The 16,451-nt window shown below is 36.8% G+C and overlaps 4 protein-coding genes and 1 non-coding gene across 10 annotated transcripts; 4 read left to right on the forward strand and 1 right to left on the reverse strand.

Annotated features, from left to right (window-relative positions):
* Positions 1 to 250: 250 nt before the first annotated feature.
* FER4 (ferritin 4) lies at positions 251 to 2,994 on the forward strand. The gene is made up of 8 exons (XM_007008813.3): positions 251 to 880; positions 1,269 to 1,352; positions 1,442 to 1,502; positions 1,604 to 1,691; positions 2,079 to 2,140; positions 2,343 to 2,408; positions 2,527 to 2,590; positions 2,744 to 2,994. Exons 1-8 carry the CDS (start codon positions 549 to 551, stop codon positions 2,797 to 2,799), a joined length of 813 nt encoding a protein of 270 aa, XP_007008875.3. The 5' UTR covers positions 251 to 548; the 3' UTR covers positions 2,800 to 2,994.
* Positions 2,995 to 4,007: 1,013 nt separating this feature from the next.
* Positions 4,008 to 9,028, forward strand: LOC18585803 (histidine acid phosphatase family protein). 4 transcript variants are annotated; one of them, XM_018128975.2, is made up of 12 exons: positions 4,008 to 4,079; positions 4,200 to 4,330; positions 4,476 to 4,563; positions 5,063 to 5,356; positions 5,670 to 5,828; positions 6,006 to 6,146; positions 6,266 to 6,322; positions 6,877 to 7,015; positions 7,549 to 7,653; positions 7,783 to 7,973; positions 8,223 to 8,264; positions 8,350 to 9,028. In XM_018128975.2, the coding sequence occupies exons 2-12, from the start codon at positions 4,230 to 4,232 to the stop codon at positions 8,512 to 8,514; spliced, it is 1,482 nt and encodes a 493-aa protein (XP_017984464.2). In that variant the 5' UTR covers positions 4,008 to 4,079; positions 4,200 to 4,229; the 3' UTR covers positions 8,515 to 9,028. The 4 variants fall into 4 exon arrangements, with proteins under 4 accessions (XP_017984464.2, XP_017984466.2, XP_017984465.2 ...); XM_018128977.2 differs by having other exon boundaries at positions 4,067 to 4,085; XM_088802700.1 differs by lacking the exon at positions 4,008 to 4,079 and having other exon boundaries at positions 4,110 to 4,330; positions 8,350 to 8,437; positions 8,598 to 9,028.
* Positions 9,029 to 9,479: 451 nt separating this feature from the next.
* Positions 9,480 to 11,511, reverse strand: LOC18585804 (protein MID1-COMPLEMENTING ACTIVITY 1-like). The gene is made up of 5 exons (XM_007008821.3): positions 10,814 to 11,511; positions 10,053 to 10,405; positions 9,805 to 9,917; positions 9,636 to 9,707; positions 9,480 to 9,568 (listed from the first exon to the last, which is right to left on the reverse strand). Exons 1-5 carry the CDS (start codon positions 11,177 to 11,179, stop codon positions 9,480 to 9,482), a joined length of 993 nt encoding a protein of 330 aa, XP_007008883.3. The 5' UTR covers positions 11,180 to 11,511.
* A 509-nt stretch (positions 11,512 to 12,020) lies between these two features.
* Positions 12,021 to 12,093, forward strand: TRNAK-CUU (transfer RNA lysine (anticodon CUU)). The gene has a single exon. It is a non-coding gene; the product is annotated as a tRNA-Lys (tRNA).
* A 105-nt stretch (positions 12,094 to 12,198) lies between these two features.
* Positions 12,199 to 16,438, forward strand: LOC18585805 (putative methyltransferase PMT23). Of its 3 annotated transcripts, none has more exons than XM_007008823.3 (9): positions 12,199 to 12,941; positions 13,551 to 13,700; positions 13,861 to 14,131; positions 14,270 to 14,380; positions 14,574 to 14,745; positions 14,947 to 15,201; positions 15,411 to 15,605; positions 15,762 to 15,981; positions 16,124 to 16,438. In XM_007008823.3, exons 1-8 carry the CDS (start codon positions 12,447 to 12,449, stop codon positions 15,952 to 15,954), a joined length of 1,842 nt encoding a protein of 613 aa, XP_007008885.3. In that variant the 5' UTR covers positions 12,199 to 12,446; the 3' UTR covers positions 15,955 to 15,981; positions 16,124 to 16,438. The 3 variants fall into 3 exon arrangements, with proteins under 3 accessions (XP_007008885.3, XP_007008886.3, XP_007008884.3); XM_007008824.3 differs by having other exon boundaries at positions 16,255 to 16,438; XM_007008822.3 differs by having other exon boundaries at positions 15,762 to 16,438.
* The last annotated feature ends 13 nt before the right edge of the window (positions 16,439 to 16,451 follow it).

Below are 16,451 nucleotides of genomic sequence, written 5' to 3' on the forward strand. Positions count from 1 at the left end.
TAAAAAAAAATAACAATATAAAAATTGGTATCCAACTCAAAAGATCACAAGCTTTAAATAAAAAACTACAAAAAAAGAGAAGAGAAAATAGGACACAATATTCCATCTTGTTTGTCTTCTCTTTTGCCACACAACTGGAAGGACAAAGAACTGCCATAGTACTTATCTTTTTGGTACCGACAAATTATTTATGATAAAGTGATTACAGAAAAGAAAGAAAGGCCTTTGGCTTCTGCTGTGACCTTTGAGGATCACAAATTGCTACAAAAGGTTGCCAAGACACTGGATATTTCGAAAATCAACCACGAGCCTGCCACGCTCCCCAACCTCCACCAGCCCATCTTACCGTCCACGTGTCATCCATCTAATGGCATCAACCCCCATCCCCAAGCTTACTTTTTATCGCCCTGCCTGCTTGCTCCCTTCCCGATCTTCATTCACAACACAGTAAGCGTTACTTCAAAACCCTCGTCAATTCTTCTTCCCTTGTTTGCAAGAAGTCTATCTTTTGCCTTTGCGTTGAAGAGTCTGTTTACCGTTTTTGAGCCATGTTGCTGAAAGCTGCTCCAGCTTTTTCTTTGTTGAATCCTCAAGTGGAAAATCAGGGATCCCTGTTTTCCTCTGTTTCTTCATCTCAAAGCTCTCTTTTCAGTTCTTTTTCTTCTCCGACTCTTCGGGTTTCCACGCCGAGAAATAGAACTGGGGCTGTTATTGTTTGTGCTGCCAAAGGAGCCAACAACAAGCCACTAACTGGTGTCGTTTTTGAGCCCTTCGAGGAGGTTAAGAAGGAGCTCGATCTTGTCCCAAAAGTGCCTCAGGTTTCTTTGGCTCGTCAAAAGTATACTGATGAGTGTGAAGCTGCTGTCAATGAACAAATCAAGTGAGTTTTCTTTTCCTTCAAGATTTTGAGTCAACTCTATATATAAAAAAGGTTTCTTTCTTTATAGTATATCTTTGGGTGGCGTCAGTTTCTAGATTCTTGAAAAAGATGGCTCTTTTATGGTTTGATCTGCTTATCTATTTGAGAAAAAGATTTAGCTTTTCTTGCTTTGTTCTTTAGTTCTTTATAAAGCCAATTCAATTTTATGATTTATTGCCAGTGAAAACCAGGAATTACCCCCAGACTTTTTCTCTTTTCTTTAAAGAAAAAGAATTTTCTAATCTATTTTCAGATGTGTTGAAGTGTTGAAGTTCTGATTTTGCTGTGTTGTTTTTATGTGTAAATGCTTCTGTTCTAATGTCTTCTTGCATATCTTTTGGAATGACAGTGTCGAATACAATGTCTCCTATGTGTACCATGCTATATTTGCCTACTTCGACAGAGACAACATTGCGCTCAAGGGTCTTGCCAAGTAATTCTTCATGAAAATTCTCGATCTTGCACAGCCTTTTGGTGTACCCTTTTTCCTTTTGAGCTAACTTCTGGCTTCCTGGTGAACAGGTTCTTCAAGGAATCGAGCTTAGAAGAGAGAGAGCATGCTGAGAAACTGATGAAATACCAGGTTTCTTTTTATCTATGCTACCTGTTGCTAGCTTAATGTTTGGTTGTTCTTTTTGTCCCTGTGATTTGTTTTCCTGATTCACATGCGTCTATTGTTCGCAGAACAAACGAGGTGGAAAAGTGAAGCTGCAGTCCATCGTGATGCCTCTCTCTGAGTTTGACCATGCAGAGAAAGGAGATGCATTGTATGGTGAGTTGGAATTATTACGGCTAAATGTATGGTTGGTTTGGTAAAACGTGTTTCATTTCTTATTTTCACTCCCTTGTTGTACATGAACAAAACAATGAGATAAAAATTCATGTTGCTACTGTGGAAGAATGTTTGTAAATTTGTATGGGTGGTGCTTTTATATATTAGAAATCTGGACGAGGAAGAGATACTTCTTGAACATTCACTTCTGTTAACTCCATGTAGCATTTTGGATTTTGTACTATATATAATCCCATTGTCTTTCTGGATTCCGGATTGGACTGCATGATCATGTCAAATAAGTCAAAAATAGTAAAATGTGCTTCAGCTGTTAGCATTATCATATGTATGTGGTTGAAACTGATTGTAGTTGATTCCTTGGTTCAGCGATGGAGCTTACCTTGTCCCTGGAGAAACTAACAAACGCAAAGCTCCTGAACTTGCACAGTGTAAGACTTTCTTCTTTCGTTTTGCTTTCCTGTTTCTGTTTGAATTAACATGTTAATAAGGTCTAAGGTGTCATTGATTTGGTTTATGAATTCATAGGATAACACCATCTTCAACAGCCATGTTATTTTACATTGTGGATGTTTCTAAGATGATAGCAAATGGTTTTTGTTGAATTAATCTTCTCAAGGCTTTGCCAAACAGGTTGCTGAACGGAACCACGATGTGCAGTTGACAGAATTTATTGAAGCTGAATACTTATCTGAGCAGGTAAAATTCAATTGTGGTGTCTGTACTCTTAAGAACTTAGCTTTTCCAACATGTGTGTGCTGAAATTATAACAGAAACAATTTCTCATGCTTTTGATCTTGGCTTGCTTTCTCTATAGGTGGAGGCCATCAAGAAAATAGCAGAATATGTGGCTCAGTTAAGAAGAGTTGGAAAGGGACATGGTATGAATCTAAAGTCTCTTTAATTGTCATCTTTTTGCAAAAACTTTCATGTTAGCCAACTGTATGGTACCGTGATTTCATCTTGTTCATATACTTTTATGCTTAGTATGTACCTTGTTCCGTGAACTTATTTATCTTCGGTGGATATTCCAGGGGTGTGGCACTTTGATCAGATGCTTCTCCATGAGGGAGAGGAAGCTATTGCATGATACCGAAACTTGCTGATCGGTTCCATGTCTGAGGTTGTTCTATAAGGTCTTGTGTCAGTAGTTCCTTGTCAAGAGATTTTGGTTGTAATCTGTATAATTAGTGCAGACAGAAACTTTTGTGTTGATGATCAGAGCTCATATGGGATATTTTTAAGTCCTCTTAATCGAAGTAGTTATAGATTCATGGATTTGCTATCTTGGGTCTTTCTCCAATGAATTTTTTCTCATTTTCATGCTGCCCCAGCAACATGTTTAACTGTTTTCCATTGCTTAAATCCTGCATAGCTGGCATAGAATAGCTTAAAGTTAGTTTCCTTTTGTTCTTTGTGACTGGGAAAATGAACCCAAAAAGGTCAATCCACGAAAAGTCTTTCCAATAGAAAAATTGATCTCTGCCTAGCTGCTCAGACCAATCATTTTGCTGCTAAGCAACAAAGTTAATGCCAGTCAACTAAGCGTCTGAGATATGCGAACCATGGCAAACCAAGTGCTCTTTCAGACCCGACATTGACTTCATTTTCATTGACGGTTCAACCCGTTCAGGCCACAAAATCCCATCTAAGAATTTTCCTTTTGTTTCACTTTCTTCTTGATTGTCGTGGGACCATAGCAGAGGTCGGCCTCTGTACGAGGGTATGGGCTTTCATTGTCCCTCTCATCACAAACCTAAGCTTACGTGATGCTTGTGTAGTATGTTGGTTTGTTACAATGATGTATATTGATTCGATATGATACATAGTATTCGATACTTCATTCTCTATATTAACATTACAGTGACATATTGATTAATAATAGTTAATAAATTTTTATTTGATTGATTATTAATTAATTAATTTTTAATTATAAAAATTGATTTAATTCAAAATAAAAATATAAAAATTTGAATGAATGGAATAAAAAAATAATGATTTATTTAAAATTTTTTTAACTAGTTAAGATATTTTTAAAATTTTATATCAAGAATAATATAAATATTTTAATTTTTAATTATTTTAAATTAAATTAAAGAATATAATAATAAATTACACATTAAAAATGGAGGAAAAATTTGATCCAACATAAATTTGGACCTTCCCATAAATCCATGATAAATTGATAAATCCAAAAAGAAGCCCAATAATGGCCCATAATCCAAACCCACATCCCTAAGAAAGATATTGTCAAACTGCCACGTGGAGTGCTTTGACCGTTTTTACCGACCAAGGAGAACGAAAGGCTTGTCATCTGGCGGTCCTTGAAGAACGTGGAGAAAAGCAGAAACCCAGAAAACCTCTCCGAATGTATTTGTATTAAATTTTACACTGTAGCGGAATTACTTTTAATATATTACACTTTGGCGGCCTTTGAAAAATTATTCTCACTTTTTCAATTTTTTCAATTTATATATTCCATTTCTCCAGTTCTTTCTTCTAACGCGGCTGCCGGAGAAGATGGCTATGGCTGCTATTTTGTTGCTCATCTTAGCGTTGTTTTCAAATTCAAAAGCTGATCAAGATTTCGATGTGCGTCAACACCTATCTACTGTAACAAGGTCTCTCTCTCTCTCTCTCTCTCTCTCTCTCCGTTTAATCGAAATTTGATTATGATCTTTGTTATAGTTTAAATGAGACAATTCTGGATCAGGTTTATCTTTCTATTTTAATTATTTCTTGTTGTTTCTTGTTTTTTTCGAGCAGATATAGTGCAGTGAAAGATATTGTCGACGATTCCTTTCTACCTTCTGATATTCCTGATGGATGTACTCCTATCCACTTGAATCTCGTGGTACCTTTAAATTCTTTTTATAAATTTCGAATTCTTATTGCTCTGTGATAGCTAGGAATACTGTTGAATTGGGGGAAAAAAAAAAACAAAGAACAGAATGATATGCATGGATGATAATTCGTAAATTAGGTGTCCGAATCTTTGTGAAATTATGAAGGCATTTTTGAATTCATTTTGAGTTAGATTTACTGCAAAGTTTGTTTGTTGATGCATGGAAAAAGTTGGATACGTTTCGTGCAATGTTTTCTTAGTCTTAGCTTTATTGGATATATTTTTAAGATTTGCTCCTGAATGTGTTACTCTTTGGAAAATGTATTGTTGAAGTTATAGCAGCAAGTGATTAGGTTGCATGTTACTTATTGAATTGTTTAAAAACCTCTTTTTATTTTGCAACTTTTTTTTATTTTCCGTGTGGTTATGTGTTACTTGTTGAATGTCCAAAATTGGTTGTTACAAGATTAAAATTAAAAGGGAGATTGATCTCAATTCAAATATTTAGGCAAGACATGGAACTCGTACTCCTACTAAGAAGCGGATGAGAGAGTTGGAAAAGTTGGCTGCTCATGTACAAGAACTTCTAAAAGACGCCAAAGAAAAGAATTTGTCCCTGCAGAAAGTTCCTGCCTGGTTGCAGAAATGGGAATCTCCTTGGAAAGGAAAATTGACGGGTGGAGAATTGGATATCAAAGGAGAAGAGGAAATGTATCAGCTTGGAATCAGGGTTAGGGAAAGATTTCCTGATATATTTAATGAGGAATACCACCCCGATGTGTATCCCATAAAGACTACACAGGTGAGTTCTATGTTTGAAATTTTATGTTCTTCTACTATATAAATGCTTTATTCAGAGATATTCCGTCAACTTGATTTTACAGGTTGTTTTATTCGTTTGGGAATTTCTGGCGTAATAGATGGATGATACTTAACTACTTCCTGCCTGAGCACTCAACACCCTTTTTTCTTAATCCCTATATTCACTTTTGGATTATGCCAGTTTTGATTACTTTGATTTTATGACTCCAGCTCTGAAGCTGGCCGAGTTGTGTATATGTTTTTCTTGATTTAGTTAAAACTCATGTGCATTTCTTTCTTATTCTATGGGAAAGGTTCCTCGGGCTTCTGCTAGTGCTGTTGCTTTTGGCATGGGGCTATTTAGTGGCAAAGGAAGTCTAGGACCAGGGCGTCATCGAGCTTTTGCTGTTACAAGTGAAAGTCGTGCAAGTGATTTAGTTCTGAGGTTTTTTGATTGTTGTCAAACCTACAAGGTACAAATGATGTTTCTCCCTTATTATTCAAGCAACAACACAAGTATATGTGTTTCCAGTTTTTCATACATTGAACTTTTTTCTTTCTTAATGCAAACATTGGTTTTTAGACATTGTGCTCTAATTTAATAGGTTTGTTTTTTCATTCGCTTATTTCATCTGGATATATAAATACAGGACTTTAGGAAAAACCATGGGCCTGCTGTTGACAACCTGAAAGAACCAATCCTCACCGAAATTACCTCTGCATTAGCAAGACGATATGAGTTCAATTTCACAAGACAGGATATATCTTCTCTCTGGTTTCTGTGTAAACAGGTTGTCATCTTCTTTTCATGCAAATCTTATGGTTCATATCCTGTTAAAAATCAGAAATTGCATTCACAGTTCAATTTTTTACTTATAATTTGGGCTCCTTTGGATTTTCAATATGGAAGGAAACATCCTTGTTGGATATAACCAATCAAGCTTGCAGTCTTTTCAGTCCCACTGAGGTATTTTCATCCTACATTACTCTTTATGAAGAAAACAGGCATAAACATTTTGTTGGAGTTAGGATCTGTTCATTTGAAGGATCGGAGATAGTTTTCCTATGTGTATCTCATTATTTATCATATTGAAAATACTCTTAGTATGTAGGGCCTTAACTATTTTTCTGGAATTTAGGTATTTTCTCAAAACATTGATGTTACTATTGCTTGCTAAAAAATATATAAATCATCTTTAATTGTAGACGATATAAGTTTGCAGCTGAAATCTTTTATAATTTTCACGTTTGAATATTAATCTTATATATATGCATTTACTGATCTTCACATGTATAAATATATAGGAGAAAGGCCTTTATTTTGATAAATGCCTGTTAGTTTAGGTTATTTTATCGCTGTTCCTTAAATAAAAAATGAAAAAAGGTCTTTAATTTGAGTAATACGCTTCCCATGATTTATTCCTTTTATCTGTCAAACTAATTCAGCTATACATTTTTATTGAATCATGTTGTCTTCTATGCTTTATGGTTTTCACCTGCAAAAGCTGTCTGAATATTTAGGTTGCTTTGCTGGAGTGGACGGATGATTTGGAGGTGTTTATATTGAAGGGCTACGGTAAATCCTTAAATTATCGAATGGGAGTGCCTTTACTTAAAGATGTTGTTCAATCCATGGAGGAAGCTATCAAGGCTAAAGAAGGTAGTATTATGATGAGGTTTTGGTTGTGTAGTCTTTATATGTCAAGAAGTGAGGAGCCTATTGAAATGATTATCCTTGAATTGCCTATCAAGTGTTCTCTAACTATATCTGGTAGTGATTCTGTTCTGTCTTGTTATTAGTAACTACAGACTAGGGTTGGCAATGGCAGAATAATTCGCATTTGCAACTATTATGTCGTATCATCTGAGCATATGCATTACATAATTGACTTCTTCTGTTTATAACTTTTCTTCTTACAAGTTATTATTCTAGTGAATAAAGTTAGGAAAAAATCAGAGTATTGTTTTTTTTTTTGCTCAAGAAATCACAAGTATCGTTATTGTTGCTATTGTTGCCATTCATTATTTATGCTTTATATGGCCCAACATAGCACAGTTTCTTGAGAGCTGAACCTAAAATAGATCAGATATATTTTCTTGTGATTATGGATTACTGATGTACATTGCAAAATGATGTTTGATAATGGCTTGTTCCCAACTTTGACTTCTGATTTTTTCCCTTCTTATGTGTAGATAACCAAGCTCCTGGCAGTTACGAGAAGGCTAGACTGCGGTTTGCACATGCAGAAACTGTGGTTCCTTTTTCATGCTTGCTTGGGCTTTTCCTTGAAGGATCTGGTCAGTGCTTTCTGGCCTTTTATCATTTCATGATTTTTTTTTTATACTACAAGTATAAGCACGATTATCTGCAAATGTATAAACTTTTTGTTATATGCTGATATTTTGGTGTTTATTTAAACATTGTAGATTTCCAACGAATACAAAAGGAGGAGCCTTTGGGTCTCCCTCCAAAGCCTCCCCAGAATAGAAATTGGAGAGGCAGCACCGTGGCGCCTTTTGCTGGGAATAATATGCTGGTTTTATACAGTTGTCCTGCTAATTCTTCAAGCAAATACTTTGTGCAAGTCCTACACAATGAGCATCCCACCCGAATGCCAGTAAGCTATTTTTGACTGCATAGTTTCTTCTCTTAGTCTTTAAGTAATTCACTGGTTATACCAGCAAAAGGCAAGAGTTATTTTTATCTTTTCTAGTTAGGACAATGTGGAGTTTTACCTTATTCCTTGTTTCGTAGTGCTTGGAAAGTTATGGAACATGCTACTTTTGGATGCACCTTTTCTTATTTGTGATTATGTCGATATCTTCTAATATCAATTTGATGCTAATGTTCCTTTTTTTATGAATAGGGTTGTGGTGGTACTGATTTCTGTCCATTTGAAGTTTTCGAGGTACTATAATCATCCATCATCTATGTTTATGAAAATAATGACAAAATATTGACTTTATTTCTTAAAACTTTCATGACATTCTCAGGAGAGAATTGTACGGCCTCATTTAAAGCATGATTACAATACCCTTTGCAATGTGAATCTTGATCAGCCTAAGCAGAAGCCTGAAACCAGTAAGTTATCGCAACTGTTTCGTTGGTTCTTTGGGTTGGGGAACGATGATATTCCGTCCCACAGAGTTGAATTGTAGTTTGCTTCTCAAGATACGAATAAGAAGGTATAAATTCTTACTCATTTTCCTTGTTGCCACTCCTTTCTTGGTGTGATTTTCAGCCACGGGCACCACTACATTCTAGCAGAGTTTCATTCTGGATTGACTCCAATGCTAACACAAAACAAAATTTTTCTACAACAAGAATTCTTGGTACGATAGGTTTTTCTGATTGAAGGGTTCATGTCGGAGTCAGATTCTCAACATTATAGTATCGATTCTTTTTCTTCTTCGTTTTACTATTTTTTTGGAAAAAACAAATAGTAGAGACTAGCATATGGGAATCTACTGTTTGCAACAAAGGAAACTACATCAAACAGGCTGATCAAACTGTTAAAATAATGGAAATTACATAGCTATGTAGCATGTTGCTAATGAAGTGTATTATATATATTTCATGCGTATTTGATAGTTATATGAGAGATTATCTGAGCGTAAACTTGTGATACATTTTTCAATAGATATCTATATCATGTAAACATTTTGCAGTCAATTTATGTCGGTATATCGAGGGATATTAAGGCTTCATGTACTGGTATGGTGGAGGAATCATCTCTCTCCCTTCACATCCTGCAATAAGTTGAATGTTTAGGTTAAATTCGGCACTGATCATGAGTCAGCTATGAATGCTCAGGAAATTTTTAGTTCTTAACACTGAAAGAAATGCTTAGCAGGAACTTGTTTTAGTAGCATTATCAGTCATTTTTAACAAAGTTTCACGGTTATGAATGAGGAGAAATCTTTATGTAGTTTTACCTTCAAAGCCTCTGGCCTCCAGCTCGCGCCACTCCTGAACCATCGCGCAGCAGCAGCAAATGAGATGGGTTAGATAGTCATCGCCTGAACCTCCCTGGAAAGATGGGAATTGGTATCAGAATCAAACTCAAAGCTTTTAAAGCAAAATTTCTGGTCCAACCAGTGAATAGCTTTATGTTGAAAAGTTCTCAGTGTTTCTTCCGTATGCAACAAGAGTAACAACGGCAGCCACAGATCAGGGAGTATGCCATTAGATCACTGATGGCTTGTTCTCGAGCTGTGTAAAAACACAACAATCAGACTTGGGATAACAAATTAACCAGGCTTAAGCGGGAGGATCTAACATGTTTTTCCCTTGGAGACAACATTTGTTATGCTTGAGAAAACTCCACAAGGATAGAAGCAGGTCTTCAAGCCTGGAAAATGAAAGAATAATGTTTAGAGTTATGGGAAAAACAAAAGTTTTCCATATCAAATAAGCTAAAGTTTATGAAGAATTTTGTTGCAACTCACTTAAACAAGGTTCACTGCAACAATCGAAAAGATCAACCTGCCATTCGGATTGACATCGTTCTTCAGTCTTCAACCCAAGTTCTCTGCCTCTAGGTTTTTCATTGGTCATGTACCTGTTCTAGGTAATCAACAACCGATTAATTCAATAATAAGTGTATATATCTTGATATTCAAAAAATTGGGTTCGAATCTCTTTTATGAGAAAATGTAGAATTTTCTGAATGAGGTTTCTTACAAAAATTATTTACCCCGCTAAGACATAAGCTGGCTCATTCACAAGAAGCTTATGAACCTCCTTCCCAGGAAGCACATTAACAACATTTTCAGTTACATCGATGAGATGTTCAATCACACGGCACTGCTTAGAATCATCAATGGTTCGTGATCGCTGCAGCTCAACGTGCATCTTCTCTTTTTCTTCTTGCAAAGCTTCCTGGAATCTCAGGTCGGGGTACCTGCGAGACAGGGATTTCTCCAATATGTTTGCATCTTTCTTTGTTCTGTCAGGTTTTAGTATAACCCTCTGGGCTTCTACATCCTCTTCGTCCAGACTGTATTCCCTCTGATCCTGTTCGATTGCCTGCAAGCATTCCTCCAAGTTCTGGTTTAATCATTCCAAGACAAAACTCCTTTTAGTTGTTCTGTTCATCCATGAAACCTTGCATTGAACAGTGAAGTAAAATTGCACCGACGAACAGTTGATGAAGTGGAGGATTTTTAGAGAATCTGAGGTGTTCATGTCATCTAGGGCCCCAGTTCTGACAATTGGGACCCGAAAAATCTACATGCAAGGTCCAATGCCTGTCTCCTGATTGAACTTGAATCCATTTTTTGCAACAACATAACAGTTTATCCACGAGCTTTTCAAGAAAATGGGGAAAAAGAAGATCATCGAATAGAAGCATGGCAGCCTTTTTCAACTTTCAAAAGAAAAACTGCTAATATTTGATCTTGCCGTAAATTAAAAACAAAAAAGAAAATGAGTATGTACAGTAACAGTATAGCTTACTTGCATTTGAAATTCATGAACAAGTGAAATCAAAGGCACGAGATGAAGGTATCGATCAGTCTCAGCTTGGACTCGGCGAAACTGGTAGACGATGCTCCATCCCAGGGCAAGCATGTAAAGCCAGCTTTTGTCCCTGCAACTCTCCACCAAGTCCAAAGCTTTCTTCAGGGCCTCGTCCAGGCCATCCAATGGTTCTTTTACCGCTGGCAGAGTTACCAGGTTCGTCGATTTCAGCTTCTCTAACAGGTTTCCTATCAGCTTCACATGCTCAGCCAGCTGCTCGCAGTTGTTCCGGTGCATCGAGGCGTTTCTTGCTGATGATAGGATCAGGGTCGTCAGCCCCAAAGAGTTCAATCCTGGAGCCATGCTTGTTAACCAACTTGGATCAGTAGTTTTAAGTAGTACTTTAGGAAGAAGAGAAAGAGACAGAGAGAGTTTTTGTTTGAAAAGTTGCGTGACCTTGTGCTTAGCTCCTGTGATTATACACTAAAAAAACACAAAAAGAGAGCTTGTGCTCTTATTGAAAAGGACAAAGAATCACAATTCTTCAATCACTTCAAGTCTGGCTTGTGGTTCTTCATTACGCCTAATCTGATCCTCCTAGCTTTTTATGGTTGATTTGTTCTAAAGAGAGTTGCTGGTTGAGTCCTTCTTGGGGTTTTATTGCTTTTCTCCTGCTTTGTAACGTGTTGTTAATAGCATGCTTTCACTTTTTCTTTCTTGGTACTGTATTTTCTTTTTGATGTCACACACTTGTAATTAAGTTGTTGCTTAGTTCCTCCTTTCTTTTCCCTATTTTTCTACCAATATTTCTTGGCTGTTTTGTTACTTTCCTCCTATCTTTCTTCTTCTTTAAGCATTTAAAGAACATTCTTCTAGTAGGTTCAATACTTAAACAAGTCATTATCTTTTGATTTATACTCATATAAACCCTTAATTATAATAAAAAGTTAATTACAATCAAATATAGTATAAATTGACATTTTCTATCCACGTGACATATGATGTGATCACATGATAACTGTATAGAATAAGTCATATAAACAGAAAATACTAACTGATATTGAATCTAAAGGTGATTACTTTTTTATTAAAATTAAATATTTGTGTAGACATAAATAGAATGATAAAGACTTTTTCCAATGCATTGAAACTTTTTTTTATCGTCTCGAAAAAATTTATGATATTACAAATCCAAGAAACCGTAGCCCGTCTAGCTCAGTCGGTAGAGCGCAAGGCTCTTAACCTTGTGGTCGTGGGTTCGAGCCCCACGGTGGGCGTTTTTGAGCCAAAAAATAGTTTAATTTAAAATACAAAAAGCCCAGATGAGCCCAAACCGACTTTTAGTGTTGAAATTATCCTTACTTTTCCGGTGTCCAGCGGTTGGGAGTTCTATTCCCATTTGTTTTCAGTTCTGTTAAACAAAACAACCAGCAAAGAGTCAGCGACCGTGAGCAGAGAATTAAAACAACTGGCACAGTTAAATAAAAAGCAAACGACATTTCGAATTCCTTCTCTCTTTTAACCGCGTCTGCTTCCCTTCCTCAGATATTCCTTCCTCAGCTAAGATTTTTCCATCGCTCTCCTCTCATTTTCTCTCCATCCAAACAAAGAGAAAACAAAAAGAGAGAAAATGCCGATTTCCGTTCCCAACCTCTTCAAAGAACGGAAATATCCTTTCCTTTTCGCTCTTTCGATCCTTCTCATTTCCTTCGCAATCCTCTTCTTAACCAACTCCTTCTCCCCTTTCCCTTCCCTCCCTCTCTCCTCCGAACTCCACGTCTCCCAATCTCAACCTCCTACTCCTCCTCCGCCGCCGTCTTCTTTACGATCACGATCTCCCAACGACACCGTTCGGTTCCCGCCAGAATCGCGGTCCAGAAACGACGCGGCGTCTGAGGTGGACTTGAGTGTGAGCTTGGACGTGCAATGGGGGAACTGTAAACTAGGGGCGGCGGCCGTGGATTACATACCGTGTTTGGATAACTGGAAAGCGATAAAAGAACTGAAATCGAGGAAGCATATGGAGCACAGGGAAAGGCATTGTCCGAGTCCGAGTCCGAGATGTTTGGTGCCCTTGCCGAGTGGTTATAAGGCTCCTGTTCAATGGCCTAAGAGCAGGGACATGGTGAGCTTGAGCTTGTTTGATACTACTACTACTACTACTTTTTATTTTTGGTAAGATATTTATTTTATTTTATTCTGGTTTATTGGTTTTTCTTAGGTTTTCTGTTAGTTGGATTAGTCACTGAAAATTTTTGAAATAATGTTTAATTTATAGATTTTTTTTATATTTTAATTTAGAAATTATAGTTCTGGTGATGTGAGCTTGAAAGTGATTTATAGAATAATAGAACTGAAAAATGAAAGTTTTGTGATAAAATTTGGTAACATCACTGGGTAGCTTTTGACTAATGGACTCGTTAGGATAAGTTTTGAAGAGCTAAATGACTTGAAAAATTGGATTTTAATAATACTGCTCTTAAAATATTTCGTTTCTCTGACGCATAGTTTGAATTAAGTGAATATAAGGCTGCTGAAGTACTTCTTTTATATATGTGACTGAGGAGTGAAATTCAAAGAATTGAAGTCTGATATTAAGGAACAGATTTTGGGAAGGTGGAAGCTGGGTGCTAAAACTTATAATATGAAAGACCTTTGTCATGCCTAAACATTTCTAATGCTGTTCTACTTGCTAAAAATGTGCATGATATGACCTATTCTTGCTTGTCCCCAGATATGGTATGACAATGTTCCTCATCCTAAGCTTGTGGAATACAAGAAAGAGCAGAATTGGGTGCGTAAATCTGGTGATTATTTCGTTTTCCCTGGAGGTGGTACACAATTTAAGAATGGGGTTACTAGCTATATTGATTTCATAAAAAAGGTATGCACTGGATTTTCCAATATTTCTGCAAATTGACACTTGAGCGCTGATTTGTTCATCAAATTTGGTCTGCACTTGGTTGAAGAGTAGACCCCCAAAAAACTTGTGTTACTTTCTGCTGAGCCTCTTTGCCTTCGTTTCCCTTCTTTTTTTTCTATAGACTTTACCGGCTATTCAATGGGGGAAGCACATTAGGGTCATTTTGGATGTTGGCTGCGGTGTTGCCAGCTTTGGTGGTTTTTTGCTGGACAAAGGTGTAATTACCATGTCATTTGCCCCAAAGGATGAACACGAAGCTCAGATACAGTTTGCTCTAGAGCGGGGAATTCCTGCTATACTTTCTGTCATTGGTACACAAAAGCTGACATTTCCAGACAATGCATATGATTTGATACATTGTGCACGATGCAGAGTTCATTGGGATGGGGATGGTATGATATCTTTTATTAACACCTTTCAGCATATGATTGACCATGTTGTTAATTTTATTTTTATTGTTTCAGTTTTCTTTTTTTAGCATATCATGGAATCATTGAGACTTTTTTGATACTTTTGAATGCAAAATGCAGGTGGGAAACCATTATTGGAGCTGAACAGGATTCTTAGGCCAGGAGGATACTTTATATGGTCTGCTACACCGGTTTATCGAGACGATGAGAGAGATCGTAATGTTTGGAAGTGTGAGGATAAATCTCTCTCTCTCTCCCGACCCAAAAAAGGGGGGGGGGGGGGGTACAAAAATGTCTTCTTTAAATTTTCCTTGTTAACTTGTTTTATCCTTGCTATCATTAGCCACCTACACTTATGTTTTCATTGTTTAATTAGTATAATCTGAATGTGCTAAGTTGATCTGATATTCTGGACTTATTTCAGCTATGGTGGCTTTGACGACGTCCATGTGCTGGAAAGTTGTGGCTAAAACTGTTGATTCAACTGGAATTGGGCTTGTAATATATCAAAAGCCTGCCTCGTATTCCTGTTACGAGCAACGCAAAGAAAAAAGTCCGCCCTTGTGTGATCAGAAAAATAACCAGAACATCTCATGGTAATTATTTAGGATTTATATCTACATCTTACATTGCACACTCAAAGACAAGCTTCAGCATATGCACAGATGTGCTATGTTATCTTCCACTTCTTATTTCTTGGCAAAGGTGATATAAATACTAAAATAATGTTGGCATATCTGGTGTTACCCTCTATTTATGTTGAAAATGCTTCTGATGATGTCAATTTGTTGTTACAGGTATGAGCCTCTTAGCTATTGTCTTTCCCGACTTCCAGCTGATAACATGGGTAACTTGCTCAGCTGGCCCAAACCATGGCCCCGAAGGCTTAGCAGTAAGCCTCCAAGCCTTCCATCTGAACCAGATGCTAAAGATATTTTCAATGAGGATTCGAAACATTGGGCAGCACTTGTATCAGATGTGTATCTTGATGGTCTGGCTATAAACTGGGCAAGCATAAGAAACGTGATGGATATGAATGCTGGTTATGGAGGGTAAGAAATATTTTCTTTATAAAAAAAAAGGTTGCTTGTTTCATTCTTGCATGTCTGCTAGTTTTAGACTTCTCTGTTGTTTTTTTTTTGTTGACTTTGTAATCTCAAATGTATTAATATTTAAATTTAAAAAATTATAGTAACAAATTATTTTGAACTTTCTCAGGTAAAGAATTCTCACAACTACTTTTGGAATTTGTGGTTTGCAGATTTGCTGCGGCACTTATTGAGCAACCACTCTGGGTGATGAATGTTGTACCTATTGATGCACAAGATACTTTGCCCATTATTTTTGACAGGGGGTTGATTGGAGTCTATCATGACTGGTGTGAGTCTTTTAATACTTACCCTCGAACGTATGATATACTGCATTCCAGTTTTCTCTTCGGAAACCTTAAAGAGAGGTATGCTGTTTTGATACCATAAAGTAATGATCTAACTATTTTTATGCTTTATCGCTAATTTATACTTCGAGCATTGAATAAATTACTAATAGATGACTAAAGCCAGTTACTAGGATTTATCCTTGAATCTGATCTAAGATTCTGCATCTATGTCAGATGTGACATTATAGATGTAGCTGTGGAAATGGATCGCATACTGAGACCCGGTGGATATCTCTTGGTCCAGGACACCATAGAAATGATTAAGAAGCTCAATCCGGTGCTGCGTTCACTTCACTGGTCAACAAGCCTTTATCAAGGCCAATTTCTTGTTGGTAAGAAGGGTTCTTGGCGTCCAAGTGATGACTAAACAAAAAAAACATGAACAGCTACCTAGGTTCGTCCACTCCAACTTTATTCTGAATTAGCATTACACCTTAACCAGTTGCAAGGAAAAAGGATGATCTCTTGGCTTCTGCAGCAAATTTCGAGTCACAACACTCCTATTTTACCTTTCTTTTGCCCCTAATTTCTTTCAGGAATATATTTTTTTCCCCTTCCGTTGCCATTTTGTTGTACAATCCTATAGAAAAGGATGAGAGCTTATAGCATGACATACAACAATCAGTCAATTCAAATATCTGAGTTTTGCTTGGCCATAAAAAAACAGGTCCAGTAGTGGTTTTGCACAGTTTGCTCAACTGCTCGAAAGGAAAAGCTACAGCATACGGTCGTGCCAAGTCCACATTATTTTTTCCTGAATTAAAATCCTGAAGCCCATAGATCCTGACAATTTCTGTGAATTCAATGAAGTTTCCAATGAAAGCTAGTACATCTCTTCGAATTATCCAGTACGTACGTTTCTGT

This window comes from Theobroma cacao, chromosome 10 (genome assembly GCF_053813885.1).
Source record: "Theobroma cacao isolate CCN51 chromosome 10, ASM5381388v1, whole genome shotgun sequence".
In the NCBI taxonomy this organism is placed as follows: Eukaryota; Viridiplantae; Streptophyta; class Magnoliopsida; order Malvales; family Malvaceae; genus Theobroma; species Theobroma cacao.

Coding starts and splice junctions, on each gene's coding strand:
- LOC18585804 (XM_007008821.3), bottom strand. CDS start 11,179: ATGGCTCCAGGATTGAACTCTTTGGGGCTGACGACCCTGATCCTATCA. Junction 9,918..10,052: donor CCAGCTTATGTCTTAGCGGG/GTAAATAATTTT, acceptor TACCTAGAACAG/GTACATGACCAATGAAAAAC. Junction 9,708..9,804: donor TTGCAGTGAACCTTGTTTAA/GTGAGTTGCAAC, acceptor TTCATTTTCCAG/GCTTGAAGACCTGCTTCTAT.
- FER4 (XM_007008813.3), top strand. CDS start 549: ATGTTGCTGAAAGCTGCTCCAGCTTTTTCTTTGTTGAATCCTCAAGTG. Junction 881..1,268: donor GCTGTCAATGAACAAATCAA/GTGAGTTTTCTT, acceptor TTGGAATGACAG/TGTCGAATACAATGTCTCCT. Junction 2,409..2,526: donor CTGAATACTTATCTGAGCAG/GTAAAATTCAAT, acceptor CTTTCTCTATAG/GTGGAGGCCATCAAGAAAAT.
- LOC18585805 (XM_007008822.3), top strand. CDS start 12,447: ATGCCGATTTCCGTTCCCAACCTCTTCAAAGAACGGAAATATCCTTTC. Junction 14,746..14,946: donor AATAACCAGAACATCTCATG/GTAATTATTTAG, acceptor TTGTTGTTACAG/GTATGAGCCTCTTAGCTATT. Junction 15,202..15,410: donor ATGAATGCTGGTTATGGAGG/GTAAGAAATATT, acceptor TGTGGTTTGCAG/ATTTGCTGCGGCACTTATTG.
- LOC18585803 (XM_018128975.2), top strand. CDS start 4,230: ATGGCTATGGCTGCTATTTTGTTGCTCATCTTAGCGTTGTTTTCAAAT. Junction 4,564..5,062: donor CTATCCACTTGAATCTCGTG/GTACCTTTAAAT, acceptor TCAAATATTTAG/GCAAGACATGGAACTCGTAC. Junction 6,323..6,876: donor GTCTTTTCAGTCCCACTGAG/GTATTTTCATCC, acceptor CTGAATATTTAG/GTTGCTTTGCTGGAGTGGAC.